Source organism: Simochromis diagramma, unplaced genomic scaffold, assembly GCF_900408965.1.
Source record: "Simochromis diagramma unplaced genomic scaffold, fSimDia1.1 OVJJ01000625.1, whole genome shotgun sequence".
In the NCBI taxonomy this organism is placed as follows: domain Eukaryota; kingdom Metazoa; phylum Chordata; class Actinopteri; order Cichliformes; family Cichlidae; genus Simochromis; species Simochromis diagramma.
In genome coordinates, this window is record NW_024387428.1 from 1178 (window position 1) to 16507 (window position 15330).

The following is a 15330-nucleotide window of genomic DNA, read 5'->3' on the forward strand; positions in this document are numbered from 1 at the left end:
ACCAAACAACCCAACTATGGAAGGCTCCTCACATACCCTCGAGGATACTGGGCAAACCCCACTCAATGAGGGCACCTCAAGAGCCGAAAGAAACATCCAAAATTATTGTTTTATATTATATTATATTATATTATATTGTTTTATAAAAAAAGCAAGAAAAATCTTTTAATTTCAGACTGTTGAGGCACACTTGGTTGAGTGGAGCTTCAGTGGCACTGTAAACTATCTCAAAACACATTCACTTCAGTAATTATAATCTTTTAAATGGCAGCAACAAGCAACAAGAAAAACTACTCTCGTTCAGTGTAACACAAAGCACTGTAACAGCTTCATATAGCAGAAGCTTCTCCTGACCACTGGACCATAGCTGATTCTATAATGAACAGAATAAACAATTCTGTCCAAAGGACCCGCTGAGCATTGGAACTTAAGAAAGGTGAATCACACCACTACTCTCCTCCCACTTTTCAAGGCTTATGGGGATGCCTCATTTACACACTGGTGCCACTGTTCTAACATACACATTGCTGCTCTACTAGTCGAGTGAATGTTGTCCTTCTGTGCCGAATATCACAGTAGGAAGTGCAGGAATCTGTTCATCTAAACCTGTAATAAAGTTGTTAAGATGCAACATTGTGGCTTGTTCTTTACAAATAAGGGCCTTAGAAAGATTGCTGACTGCTCTGCCTTTAGTCCCATTTTCAGCTCCATCACTGGTATTCAGTCCAAAGTTATAAAACCAGATTTTCCACAGGGTGCTTTCTCCAGCTGGGCCTCACCGGGTGGCAACATTTCGCTCATGGAAATCTGTCGATCTGTACCCCTCTGCTTTATAGGACGGAGGAGTCTGTGCACATAGGAGTCACCGATGATCACAGATATTTTCTTCACATGAAGATTCCAGTCCTGCAGTTTCCTCTGTGTGTTGGGGTCTCTCGTTGCAGTGCAGACCTCTCGTTCTGGTGAGGATGGTGAGGAAGGAAGACAATAAGAGGAGGAGTCCTCTGTTATTAAATATGTCGTTTATATAAAGGTTAAATATGACTTACTGTCAAGCATTGTGGTTGTAGGTGGATGTAACTATTTACTATGTTTATTCTCTGAAGCGTTGTAATCTGCAGAGGTCTGGTTTGCCAATGTATATACGAGCCAGAAATTCATTTATGGTCTTAGGGTGCCATCTAGTGGCCATGAGGTTATGGCAGATTGTATAACATTACGCTGGAAACCCACAGTACTGTAGAAGGGGTACACTGCTATCCATAGTGGTTAATACAAATGTTTGTTCTTTCTGTTTACAGATGACCACACACACCCATATACACACTCATACCCCCTTCACCTGCATGTGAATACTGTAATGCCTCCCTACCAACGCTGTACATCCTGTTGATGTCATCTGCCACCTCCTTAGTAAAGTTATTTGAACTACATCACTGTGGAGTACCATTCCTTCTGACCGAGGACGACTCAGTTGAAGCGTGATCGGCAATCAGTGCAAACATACATTACACCTGTCGTTCTGGTGAGGATGGTAAGGAAGGAAGACAATAAGAGGAGGAGTCCTCTGTTATTCTTGTTTGGAGGCAGGTCTGCACACAAGGTTTCAATCTGTGTAGGTTTGTGAGTGTAACTCAAAGCTGTATTGTTTCAGTGAGGGGTTGACACGGTTATTCAGCTGTGTCGTTTCCCTGCTCACCTGTGGCTGTTGTTCTGGTTTACAGGGTGTGTCACTGCTGATGTGGTAGCTGGATTCCAGTCTGCTAGCTTGGCTATAACCACCGCCTGGTTCTGGTCCAACGACTCGGGCTGGAGACGGCGGCCCAGGTTCCGTTTCTCCCAGGATGCTGCCATGTCAAAGGGGCCTCTCTAGAAAACTGAAAACAAATTTTAAACTCATACTCTATGCTTTGGTTATAATAGTCATGAAGGATAAAAAATGATCTCTGAGCCGAGTTTTTAGCATCTCCTCAATTAGAGTCTGTGTCCTTCTATTGAGATAGCTGGTCTAATCAAAGTTACTAAATTTGTGGTTATTTTTATTCAGAGATTGATGATAACTGTCTTCTGAAACATTTTTCTGATGATCAACCGCTTTAATAAGTCTGTAAATTTGGCAAACTTTAATAAAAATAAAAAAAAAGTGTGGATCATCCGATTGTACTCTATTCCTCCGAGGTGCAGCTCTTTCATTCAGGGTGGATTTTACATACCGTTTGTCTCTGGCCACTCCTTGTTAAAATCTCCGATTTCCAACAGTCTGTACAAGGTAACAGATCGTGTTGTTTTTTCATGTTAGGCTTCTTCTGGGTTAGGCCTTCCTGTTGCTCATGGTGGAAGATGGGTGCCTTTGTTGACCTAGGAGGGACAGCTGGAGACAGGTATTCTGAAATTGCCTTCTTTTTTTTTTTTTACGTAATTTGAGATGGGCTACGTAAAAGGTATTTGCACATACCAAGGCAACTCTTTGGATTCCCCGTCCATAAACATCCGACAGTTCTGAAACATGGTTTTTTCCACACAGAGGATGGGAGAGGAGGAGGGGTGAGGAGGAGGTGAGGAGGAGGGGTGCGTGGGGAGAAGCGAGGCTGAAATATTCACGTCCTCCTGCCCCCTCAGAGAGGGCAGGAGGACGTGAATATGAACAGGGAAATGAATTTAGACCCCTCCCTGCCTAAAGGGAGGGGCACGGGTAAGGAGGTGAGGATGAGAGGGGGAGAGGGGAGGCTGAACATGAACAGGGAAATTTTATTTAGACCCCTCCCTACCTAAAGGGAGGGGCACGGGTAAGGAGGTGAGGGTGAGGGGTGAGAGGGGAGGCTGAAATATTCACGTCCTCCTGCCCCCTCAGAGAGGGCAGGAGGACGTGAATATGAACAGGGAAATGAATTTAGACCCCTCCCTGCCTAAAGGGAGGGGCACGGGTAAGGAGGTGAGGGTGAGGGGTGAGAGGGGAGGCTGAAATATTCACGTCCTCCTGCAGGAGGGCAGGAGGACGTGACCTGTAGCCAGCCTGAGCCACGGGGACCGTGACAAATTTTCCCCACCAAGTGACGGATTTTGCTGTTCCAGACTTTTGGAATCTGAGCTGAAACCCACATTCGCCAGGGTAATCCGTTGTAACAGGAACAGTGGAGGCTGGAGGTGTAATGCCGTCTTTTTGCAAAATGTCATTTGCAAGCTCAAAGAGATTTTCATCAAAGTTTTCAGCTAATTGCTGCTCATTGATGATGGTGTCATCTGGCCTCCATGTTTCATCGTGACCTGTTGTACTGCTGTTCACAGCTGAGGTAGTGTCTAAACTGACGGACAGAGATTCAGTCACAGGTAGCTGTTCCCACAGCTCTTTAAATGAATTCTGGCTGAAGGGTAGATTCTGATTAAAAACCAAAATGCCATCCTGCCTCAGTTAAAAAGGTTCCTAAAACTGTACTGCCTGATCAGTCACTGTACACTGTTAGGTTGTGGAAGATAATCCCTCATCCTCCTCATACTGCAGACTGTTTAGGAAACCTGGCTCAGAGCTGCTGAAGTTCTTGACTGTCGTACATTTCTGGTTAGTCTGATGAAACTCATTTTCAGTGTACTGACTGAAAGTGAACAGCGGGTCCTGACTCCACGTCTGTGGTAGAGGTTGACTGTCATCTTATGTACAGGTGTCATCAGAGACTCTCCTCTTACTCTGTGGTGGTTCACACTTTCCAGGTTTCTCTTCTTCAGATTCACAGTATACGTTTTGAGCTGTAGGAGAAACACAAGTTAACTCAGAGACACAGACTGATGTGACGAAAACCAGTAAGTAGGTGTACAGCGTGCACTGTAGTGTGTAGCACCCAGGAGTATTGGCTTATTACGTACACGTTGGTAAGCTGTCTTGTTGCTACTGACGAACTGAAACAAACGAGCGTGCTGTGTGTGCAGCAGCGCGACAAACATTACCTGTCCTTGTATTAACTGCACAGGTAGTGCTGGTCACAGCTGCTGGCTACCTGTGTAAGGCTGTCATGGGTCTGTAGCTCTGTCACCGTTTCAGGGAACATATTTAGTTTTAAAGTAAGTTTCCGGGCTTTTCCTGCCTTTCTGGAGGGATTATATTTCACTAAAAAACGATCTAATATGCATGTTCACATAATTATGCATTATTATAATTATAATATATATTTTTAAAAAGCTGTATTTTAAAGAACATACATTAAGAAGCAGATTATATTAGATTTATATTTTAAATAAGACAAAATTTGGATTTTACAGCAGTAAAATTATTGTATCTCTACAGTTTAAACATGTAATAAGCTTTGCCCCTGCACAGAGTGGATAGTGAAACAAATGGAATCATCATAAACACATTATTTCATATTTATTACTTCCCCCTCCTCTTTGCTTTATTATTGTAGCTCTAGTAATAAATACATATGTAAGGATTCTGGATCAGCACAGTGATGCCCATAGTATATACAGTATTCTGAAGAAGGTCTAAAATGTCACTGTGTGTGCATGTGTGTGTTTTATTTAGATTGATTTTTAAAAAATAATATTACTCATGATATAACATTGTCCAGACATGCCTGGTAAGGACATGAGGAGGAAACAGTAGGAGCTGTGTGAGGCTATTAAAGGCAGGGCTATAACATTTTTCTGTCATCATTTTATTATAGATTAAGTGCAAGAGTTGTTAGGTGTGGATAATTAGATTATGACTGAATGACTGAATGTTGTGTAAAGCGCTTTGGGGTCCTATGGACTAGAAAAGCGCTATACAAATGCAGGCCATTTATCATTTACCATAAGCGCATTGTCCGCGGGTAACAACAGCAGGCGGGCAGGCTCGGTCGCGTTTATAAGTGTCCAAGATTACATGTGCAACCTTATCACTGACATTTAGAAGCGATCTGCTCTCGTTTACTATAAAACTAAGGGACTTGGGGCCCGTTCCAGGAGACTGCAGCGTGTTGTGCGCTCTGCTGAGAAGGTGATTGGCTGCAGACTCCCATCTCTGCAGGACCTGTACACCTCCAGGACATTGCGGCGTGCAGCTCGGATCTCAGCTGACCCTTCTCACCCTGGACACAGTCTGTTTGACCTGCTCCCCTCAGGCAGGAGGCTCCGGTCCATTCGCACCAGAACCTCCCGCCATAAGAACAGTTTCTTCCCCTCTGCTGTTGGACACATGAACAATAACCATATGACTGTTCCCGCCACTAACACATGACCCTACGCTGTGTCACTGCATCATTCCATGTTTGGCACTGATCACCACCTGCACTCATGTACATATCTTTCTACGTAGCACTCTTAATTCTTATTCTCATGTATATCTCATGCACATATCTTTCTACGTAGCACTTTTAACTCTTATTCTTACTTTTATTTTTTCATGTCTATTTAAGCGCAACTTATGACACTATGTTTGCACTGCAGCACCGCAGCAATTTCCTGATGTTGTAAACCTGCTCAAAATTTGGCAATAAACCCCTTTCTGATTCTGATTCTTTCTGATTCTGATTCATTTATATAATTTTAGGTTAAGCAGGACAGAGTTCTTTGTGTTAATGTTATCATTTTGCGTTAAAAATAAATGGATAAATTATCATTTGTTTCCCATGTGTTCATATCACAAAGAATATGCATCTACTTAAATGAACTTCAAGTAAAATGGTTAAAAAAATTATGTCACACACAAAAAAAGAGCTAAAAAAAAAAATTCACCACACAGGGAAGGGTGAAGACAATTGGGCCACGAGGTGTCCCTTATTTATTTTTCAGGGAGTTGGCAACCCTACTTGGAATTGAAAAATGCAAATGACCAAAAATTGTCCCACAGTCAAATTTCGTGTTTGTGTAATTTTAGACATTAAAGTTCTTCTTGTGAATAACCTTTTGAAAAAAGAAGTAAACCTCAAAACTTATTTCTACATTGAAAACCCCGCCTATAAAAGGGCAACACCTCTCAGTTCACTCATTTTGGACCTAACATTCAGACCATCAACATCTCTCTACATTTGGGATTTACCTGCAACACTTCTCAGTTCACTCATTTTGGACCTAACATTCAGACCATCAACAGCTCTCTTCATTGGGGATTTATCTTCTTTCGACCTTAAGGTAAGTTCAGTAATTTTTGGTGTGTGTGTGTGTGTGTGCACGCGCATTTACCTGCTGTGTGTGTGTTAGTGATGGGATTTGCTATCCTGGAGCACTTCTGTTGTCTTTTGTACGTGTTTTGAGTTTCTACGTGCTTCTGAGTTTTTACGTGTTTTCACGTGTTTTGGAGTTTTTACGTGTTTTGGAGTTTGTACATGCTTCAGCGTTCGTACGTGATTTGAAGTTTGTATGTGCTTTGTCTCTAGGGGCCACCGTAAATATACTCTTATTTATTCAACTTCTGTTGTCTTTTGTACGTGTTTTGACGTTTTATGTGCTTCTGAGTTTCTACGTGCTTCTGAGTTTTTACGTGTTTTCACGTGTTTTGGAGTTTTTACGTGTTTTGGAGTTTGTACATGCTTCAGCGTTCGTACGTGATTTGAAGTTTGTATGTGCTTTGTCTCTAGGGGCCACCGTAAATATACTCTTATTTATTCAACTTCTGTTGTCTTTTGTACGTGTTTTGACGTTTTATGTGCTTCTGAGTTTCTACGTGCTTCTGAGTTTTTACGTGTTTTCACGTGTTTTGGAGTTTTTACGTGTTTTGGAGTTTGTACATGCTTCAGCGTTCGTACGTGATTTGAAGTTTGTATGTGCTTTGTCTCTAGGGGCCACCGTAAATATACTCTTATTTATTCAACTTCTGTTGTCTTTTGTACGTGTTTTGACGTTTTATGTGCTTCTGAGTTTCTACGTGCTTCTGAGTTTTTACGTGATTTGAAGTTTGTATGTGCTTTGTCTCTAGGGGCCACCGTAAATATACTTTTATTTATTCACTCTACATAAAATGTAATAAGTAAATCATATAAAAAAAAAAATCAACTATTCACATTTAAACTTTTAACTATTTAAATTTTCAGCTTTTTCCTTTTACAAATTTAAAGTGAAAACAACACAAAACACTGCAAACCACAACACAGTGTACTTACCTGCTGTGTGTGTGTGTTACCTGATTTTATTGTGTGTACTTACCCAATTTTTTTCTTTTTACTTACCAGATTCCACCAGCCATGGAGGATGTTGCTAGGGAGAACATGGATGGTTTGGCCACAGCATTTTTGAGTTCCTCCAGTGTTTCAGATTTCCTTACTGACCCAGAGATCCTCATTCCTCTGCAGGCCAGTACTATTGACAATGCTGGTGAGCAGCTAGATGCTGAGTTCGATTTCGATGGGATCGTTATCGAACTCAAATGGCTTGAAAGGTTGAAGCTTTTGTTTTCAAAGTTCAACCTTTCGCTCTACCGGATCCAACAACTCCGCAATTCTTGGCATTTAATAAAGAAACATTTGGATCTGACCAAGTTTTCCACACAAGGCCTGGAAGTGCTACGCAAGGTTCGAGGCATCGACCTTATAGAGCTGGACGAAGGATATAAATTGCACGTTGCTGCAATTCCCAGGTCCCTTGTTAGGGTGGATAAAGCCTGTCAGTCCCCGGGATATTTTCTCACAGAAACCATTGAACTCATCAATGGTATGATGGTAAACTTTGTGGAGAGTCTTAGAACCCTCCCAGTGGGAGATCTTGATCGACCCTCTGTACAGAAGACAGTCCTGCAGAACAAAGGGTACATGAATGTCCTACCTCAGGATCAAGAGTTTGTGCTTTGTACTATTGATCAGTCCAAGGATTTGTTGCTTGAACATCCGACATTGGATCTCCATTTTTTTGTTTACAAGTTTGGCCAAAAGTCACGTGAACCACTCATTTTATCCAAAATCACGGATTTCCAGAACATTGTTCGGTGTTCTCTGCATGTGGCGTGCAATTTGATTCCAGATGACACCAACACCCAATTTTTTTGGTCTAGAGCTGGTTTACAGTTGTTGGTTGGGCCAAGAGCAACACTTTTCACCGCCATGTCCATGCACGAGTGTGCAAACTTTCAGACAGTGCTGGATCAACATGAGCTGGATGTTGCTCCAGCTTTGGCTAAAATTGCCAGTCTGCCGTTTGTCACCTTTTGGCAGTTTTACGTGGCCAGTCCACACACCCACTATCAATCAACTTTCCGACACCCAGTAAGTGGATTGATAGTGAACTGTGGGCTGAGCCACCCCAACTACCAGAAAGCTATTCACACGCGTGCGGAGGATTACTACGTCCACATGCGGGACCTTGCCATGAAGTCCAAATGCAACTACCCCTTGCGCATTGAAATGGTCCAGGGGCTGGATGAAGAGGATTTAGGAGTACTGAAGGAACCCATTCCTGCTCACTCTTTCTTCCAGATTCCTAAGATCCAAAGGTTATTGGAGAACGTCCCAATGCTCGTACCTTTCCAATGGAAGGAGGAAGAGTTAAGCCTCCAGTCTGTCCTTTCGCAGTGTCTAACCCACATGGTTGAGGAGCTCTGGCAGCTGGGCCAACAGCACGAGGGCAAAGGTGGGTTTCTGCCCACGTGGAGAGCATTTCAGCTAGAAATAGCACTAGAAGAGGCATTCCATGGACACCCCTTGTCTAACATTGACATTGTGTATTCCTCTGCCCTGGGCACAAGTTCTCGGCATGAATTCAGTGCCACACATGTCCGGGGCTTCATGGCGCTTGGCCCTGCAACTGGGCCAGCAATTGAGGACACACCTCCCCCTTTGTTACACTGGACCAAGGATCACCTACAGGTTCTTCGAGTTCACAGGGTGTTTTCCCTCACATGTAACATGGGGTGTGAGCCTGCGATAGTTGGTCCCTCACTTCTCCTCCTTCTGCTGCAAGACATTTTTCGGCGAAATGAAGAGATCCCCGTCGCTGCGCTCCAGGGAGCCAAGTGCCCTGAGAATTTGAAGGGACACATCAACCTCTCCGCATTGGTTGAGAACCTCGCCATAAGGGACTCTTTTCCAACACCTTTCACCTTCTCCAGGGCCAGGGTGCTCATTGAAGATTGTGGCAAAGATGTTCAAGAATGCCTGAAGGCTGGCTTCGTTGAAATGAAGATCAGGTGGTTCCCCGACTTGAAATTTCGGGATGTCCGGGGAACCCGTAAGGCAACTTGGAACTTCGTTGACTTTGTTGAAGTCCACAACGATGACCAACAGCCTTCGGTGGAGGCACGGTCATCAGCCATGGTTGGAGATATTTCAATGGAAATGGAGCGACGTTCGCTTTGCTATGCCCGCAATCTTGACAGATACAAGGAACATGGCATGCCATGGTTGGTCGATGTACTGAAAAGGCTTCCAAAACAGACCGATCCTGAAACTCAGAAGAAGATTCTCATTCTGGTCAGTTCAGTTGGCCTCCTGATGAACCGGAATTTCGTATCTTTTGAGAAAATCAAGGATCTGCTACTGGAGCTAAAGGTCAGTCAAGCGGACCTTCAGAAATGTAAGATTCTGTCTACATCTCCATGTCAGCGTACGTTTGGATTCACCCTGTACAAACTGTACTACGACATCCCATATCGTATGGTGATCCATCCAGTGCATCCAAAGAAGAAGCCTCCAACACTGCAACTGGAGCTTGATCACGTGGAACTTCCCGTCCTGCTGGAGGATGAAGAGCCTGAGGTTGTGAGCACAAGCGCAGTGTTCATCCCTGCCAATGTCAGCAGGCATTGGTCAGAAATAGAGATAGGCTTTGTGAACATGGACCCTTCAGTCAGGGTAAAGATTGCATATGCACAGTATGTGCAGGATTGCAAGGCTGCAGGCTTGTCTGCCCGGTCTTACCAGGCATTTGTCCAGAAAAGACTGCACTTGGTGTCAATGTTGGACAAATAAAGAATCGGTGTTACAGATTTCACCAATCCAGTGCTTTTTCAAGTTATGATGTGATGAAAAACGTTCTTGTCTTTTTTTTTTAAACTAAGTTTTTATTTTTTTCCCATGTTACACGAGTGTGATGCCATGTTACGGTTGTAAACATGTTTCCAAAATTGTTCATTTTACCTTTGTGCGCTTTGAAAACTTAATTCTTGTAATCAAACAATAAATGTTAGCTTTGTAAACATATCTGAGAATTCTGTTTTTGACATCATGTTCAGTTAAAAAAAATCATTGTTGAGATGAAAATAATATATGTTAGTTTTGTAAACATTTGTGAGAGAAATGGGAAAAAAAATTAAATGTTCCAATATCCTACCCACCCAAAAAAAAAACAAAAAAACAACTACCCTCACATGGACTCTGCCTTGACGTGGCGTGAGGGCTTATGTGTCCCTGGTGAACACAACCAAAGAGTCCGGAAGGAGCAACGAGTTGTCTGTTGCCACAAACAGTCCAATCGCCTTCTGCGTCTGTCATTGTCTTTCGTTTGTTTTTTAAATACACAGCAAGTGTCACTCTCTCTCTCTCTTTCTCTCTCTGTCTGTCACAAACACAGACACACACACAGTCAGACAGACACTGTGAGGTCTGCAGTGCAAAATTTGAATTTCAGTGCTTGGTGATTTCTCTCTCTCTGTCACACACACACACTTAACTTATGATTATTTAATTACTAGTGTACATATATTTATATTTATAGTAAATATATATTTAGTCATCTTTTCCCTTTTACCATGTCTCTCTAATATTTTGCTCCTTACTATTTTTATTTTTTCTTATTATTTTATTTTCTTATATTTTCTCCTACTGTATCATGCTGCTGAGTGACTGCTGCTCGTCAAACACATTTCATTGCAATGTTGACCCTGTGCTAACTTGCATATGACAAATAAAACTGAAAACATGTAAGCTAATGGTCCCAACGTGCTTAAAATACATTTTTAAATTATCTGTGTAATTTCTGTTCATATTTAAATTAAGAGGGGGTGGCAGTAAAAACTCTGTAACAGAAATGTCATCAAGTACACTTTCAAACGATTGTGCTGTACGGACTCGCGTACTTGACTACTGAGAAATGACTTTCACGTCAGACTTCTCTGCGCATTGCATTTACTGCTAAGCGGCTCTTATTTATCCAAAGTGCGACACCTGAGCGCAGACCCGGGCTGTTAAACAAATATGAGCAAATGCAGATGTCAGACAGACTGTCCAAATTCTCCCAAAAAATCTGCAGGCACCTGTTTAAAATTGGCTTAGAATAGAAAATTCTAAGCCTATTATTGAGATATTCTTATTTTCTGTTAGTAGTTAATCTTTGCAAATGACAATAGATAATGCCTAGATATCTCACCTCATCTTTCATCTGTGTATTACATATTAACTGCAGGAGACACTCATGTAGAGCTAGTATCTCACATTTATTATTATTATTGTTATTATTCATCTGTAAACCTGATGTGTTTCATAATTGCCTTGGCTATGTTAATCCTCATGCTCTTCAGGAGGCGTCAAGATGCGGGGAACACAAATGAGAAATTAAAATGGAGCCACAGTGGAAGCAAAACCAGACACCTGAACATGGAAACACAAGATTTTCACAGTAAAACACGAAACAGTGAACGTAAATAATACAATATGAAGCAGAGTGAAATTTGGAAACATGACACTTTATTTCAATACGTAAATTAAAACAAAACAAAAAACCCTCAAACCACATTTAAATTACAGGCAAGACAATGTAAAAACAGCTGTGTTTTTTAAGAATAAAATCACTGCATAAAAAAGCCCATGCAAAGAGAAGAGGAAAAGAACAGATAAAATCTAAGTCAGCTGTCCAGCCACTCCAAGTCTTCCCCTTCACCACCATAAGATTTCCGAGTTACTCCGTAGTCCCATAACACCTCCTCACCAACTGCGATGTCCTTCAGGGCAATGAAAAGTATTGTCTCCTGAGGTCCTGCAGGGAAGTTCATTGTAAACTTCTGGGGCTTGATGTTTGGATTTTTCCGGGAATGGTTCATTCGCCTCCCATAGGTGTCAATGTCGGGATGACAGGCACAGGGGAATGCAGTGGCATCGATGCACATCCCTCGGTCACACTCGTCCCTGAAGAAGAACAGATACCCCGACTGGGGCCTCCGTTTCCCTTCTGCTTCAGTTATGTATGCCCCGTGGTAATCGCACACTATATCCCCTTTGTGGAAAGGCATAAGTGCGATCACACCTGTAAGTTGAAAGAGACCATCGGTCATGACAGGGCTCTTAGAAACGTTCACTTGCAATTTGTCTAAATGTTGTGTGCATTTTACCTTTGCCCTTCCGTTCCCCGAAGTCTTGCAAAGCCAGGCCCTTCCACTTCTGCTCTGCAATCGAAGACATGAGGGACTGGTTGTCTTGTATACTGGGCTGCGGAGCAACCCAGGCCTGCAAGATGGCATTGACAGTGGGCTTGTTGGTGTGCCATTTCTCCTTGTCCAAAGCCATCTGCACACGTGCAGGCTGAGGTGGGTTACCTCTTCTGCCAACTGACTGACCTAAATGAAGTGGTCACAAAGCGAGGTACAAGAAATAATGCAAGTGATTATTGCGGCTTAAAAATGAAAAATCAACCATATGCATTTTAGTCAATCACGTATTTGTACCTTAAAATATTCCTTATATTTATAATTGAGCTATCTGTGTATATTTGGGTGTACAACATTGAGTGGGTTGTACTTACATGTATTGTATTATTTAATTAGTTCAGACTGTTACTGCTATTGTCTCTACACAAGTGTAACCCACATAATTTTCTTAGAGATTATTAAAGTATTTTCATTCTGAAATACATACAAAACAAACAAAGCAATGCAACAGAAGAGGCTCCATTAACATGACATGCCCAGGCCTTACCGAGAATGTACCCAACTCTGTTCTTCAGCTGAATATCCCTCCATTTCTTGTAGTGGTGTCTGTGCTGTGGAAAGCCAGCCTGTACACACTGCCGTTTGGATGGTGGCTCTCCATTCAGGGTGACCGGGAAGGCCTGGAGGAAGGCATCCCATTCTTGGAGTGGCAGATGCGTAGATGATGTGCTGCATGAAAGGTGTAGAGGAGGGGATGCATCAAATCCATCAAAAGTTTTTAAATGTGGAAACGTGTAACACAGGTTGACTTGTGGTAGTGTGTGATATTTAAAAAAAAAAAAAAGTGTACCTGGCCTGTCCTGGTTTCGGTAGTCCTCCTACTGAGCTTGATGCTGACTCAGCCATAGCATCCCCAGGTTCAGTGCTCAGGTATCTGTGGTTTTTAATGCATGCAAATTAATTAGAGAGCCAAGAGACATGAAAAAGCCAAAATACAAGGGGCGAACATCTCTGACATACAGCAACATATGTGGCTGACTGTTATGAGTACATGGTTAGGGTTTCTCTGTCAGATCAAAGAAACAAATCTTTCTTAATATGCTATTGATCCAGTTATGTCAAGCACTCACCTCGCTCTCAGGCGTTTTACATCTAATGATGGATTGGACAGTGGGACCCCACATTCTCCCAGGAAGAACTTGCCCCTGTCATCGCTGCCAGCAATTTGATTTTGCAAGGACACTGGACGGATGTTCCTAAAATAGCAGTCCAACAACTCCAGAGAAAAAAAGGAATCAATGTTAAATATCTCATAAAATCAATTCACAAGGTACCTATAGAGCAAGAAGAGAGTCGCTGCTGAGAATGAATGACTTACTTCTTCTTCCTGGCTGGTTATCTTCAAGTTACCACTCAGCTCAACACCATCAGCTACTGCTTTCCGCGCCATCCAGTCCTCTACCTGTGTATTTTCGGGGAAAAAGAAAAAGGTGTTGGAGCTTAAAGAAATACAGACTTACATCAGCTGTCATTTCACTTATCGTGCACTTTGGTTGTTGGTGGCGCACTTACACAAAGTTCTTGAACAGCATTTGCTGTCAGTCCATGTTGTAAAATCAGGATGGCCTCGCAGTACTGTCTGAAGGTAGTCATTGCATATGTGGGGATGCAATCACCGCCTGAAAGTCTTGCGTGGAAATATTCAATATCCTTCTTGGCCACAGCAAGAATTTCCTTCTTATCAGACCTATTGCAAATGTGACAGAGGTAAGACATTATTGAAAGTTTGTATGTGTCATCCAATATGTGGAAGTGGCAATAAGGTCATCATACCTCGCTGTTGGCACAACTGTCGAAAACGCTTGGGGACTGTTCGTGATGATAAATCCACGTGTTTGAAGGCGAGTGCAGAGTTTAATGCAAGATTCTTCATCCTTGCAGTACTCCTGGAGCTCTGAGAAGTTCCAGACTCTACCTTCATTAGAAAAGAGCTTCTGTGAAGCAATGGCTCTGGAAGCTTCTTCCTCACATTCCTGTGGTGTGCAGTCTTTCAGGCACACTCTGCTCAGGTGTGTGCGAATGGACTGTTGGGGCTTTTTACAAAGCAGGCAGTAGACAACGTTTCTCTCCATCTTGTTTGCACTGTAAATACAAAGAGTGAGAGGCAGAAAGTGAGAGAGAAAAACTGCATATCAATTTAGTTTATTTTGATAGTATGAGAAAACAAACAAAGAACAACAACAATACATCCACACACAAACTTTGCTTCCATCCCACCCCCCCAAAAAAAACTTAAAGAAAAAAAAGTTTTAAAACAAGTTTTAAAGTTTAAAAATGAGGAGAATGGCACATGCAAGTTTTACATGTTCAACCCCTTAAAAGCCCAACAAACAGTACTTACATTAAAATTGAACCGTTGTCTTCTGTTGTCGTCTTTCTCTCTCTCAGTGTCCTGCGGAAACAGAGTGGCAATAGCATATCACAAGTTGGCTACATTTATGTCCTTGTAGCTGTATGCTACCCCACCCCCTTTTGCCCACTGAATGACAAAATGACAGGCCCACTTTTATCACCTACTGAACAACCCACTAAACGACCCACTGAACGACCCATTGACCCACCCACTGAACTGAATTTGTTGGCGAAAATGTTTCTCATGTTACTTTAAGAGCTGTTAAAACCAACTAGTCCATTCTCCCGAGTGTTACTTTGTGTGTATGTGTGTGTATATATATATATATATATATATATATATATATATATTGTAAAAATTAAAGCCGGCTATTGCTGTGCAGCAGTCTTTAAGGAAGGGGGTGCTCAAAGTAAAAAAAGGGGCACATAGAACCAGGCTGTATAGCAACAACACACATTCATCAATATTATATATGTATATATATATATATATATATATATATATATATATATATATATATATATATATATTAAACTTTTCTATCAGTCCTTCACAAAGAGGGAACAGTCTGTCTACATATTGGCCATCTCTCAGCTGGTGTTGGTTCCTGCTCATACTCTTCCTTAGGCGCTTGTGACTGTGTCCCCCTGTATCATCAGGG

At 42.1% G+C, this 15330-nt stretch overlaps 2 protein-coding genes and 1 long non-coding RNA gene across 5 annotated transcripts; 1 reads left to right on the forward strand and 2 right to left on the reverse strand.

Annotated features, from left to right (window-relative positions):
• Positions 1–646: 646 nt before the first annotated feature.
• On the reverse strand, positions 647–4933 carry LOC120722403. 3 transcript variants are annotated; one of them, XR_005693427.1, is made up of 4 exons: positions 4783–4933; positions 2214–3741; positions 1700–1877; positions 647–959 (listed from the first exon to the last, which is right to left on the reverse strand). It is a non-coding gene; the product is annotated as an uncharacterized LOC120722403 (long non-coding RNA). The 3 variants fall into 3 exon arrangements; XR_005693426.1 differs by lacking the exon at positions 4783–4933 and having other exon boundaries at positions 2214–2371; positions 2456–3838; XR_005693425.1 differs by lacking the exon at positions 4783–4933 and having other exon boundaries at positions 2214–3838.
• Positions 4934–5734: 801 nt separating this feature from the next.
• LOC120722401 lies at positions 5735–10479 on the forward strand. The gene is made up of 2 exons (XM_040013400.1): positions 5735–6102; positions 7140–10479. Exons 1-2 carry the CDS (start codon positions 5794–5796, stop codon positions 9864–9866), a joined length of 3036 nt encoding a protein of 1011 aa, XP_039869334.1. The 5' UTR covers positions 5735–5793; the 3' UTR covers positions 9867–10479.
• A 1104-nt stretch (positions 10480–11583) lies between these two features.
• Positions 11584–15079, reverse strand: LOC120722402. The gene is made up of 9 exons (XM_040013401.1): positions 14658–15079; positions 14090–14398; positions 13829–14003; positions 13635–13718; positions 13387–13532; positions 13107–13190; positions 12804–12985; positions 12221–12445; positions 11584–12135 (listed from the first exon to the last, which is right to left on the reverse strand). Exons 1-9 carry the CDS (start codon positions 14732–14734, stop codon positions 11738–11740), a joined length of 1680 nt encoding a protein of 559 aa, XP_039869335.1. The 5' UTR covers positions 14735–15079; the 3' UTR covers positions 11584–11737.
• Between the last annotated feature and the right edge of the window lie 251 nt (positions 15080–15330).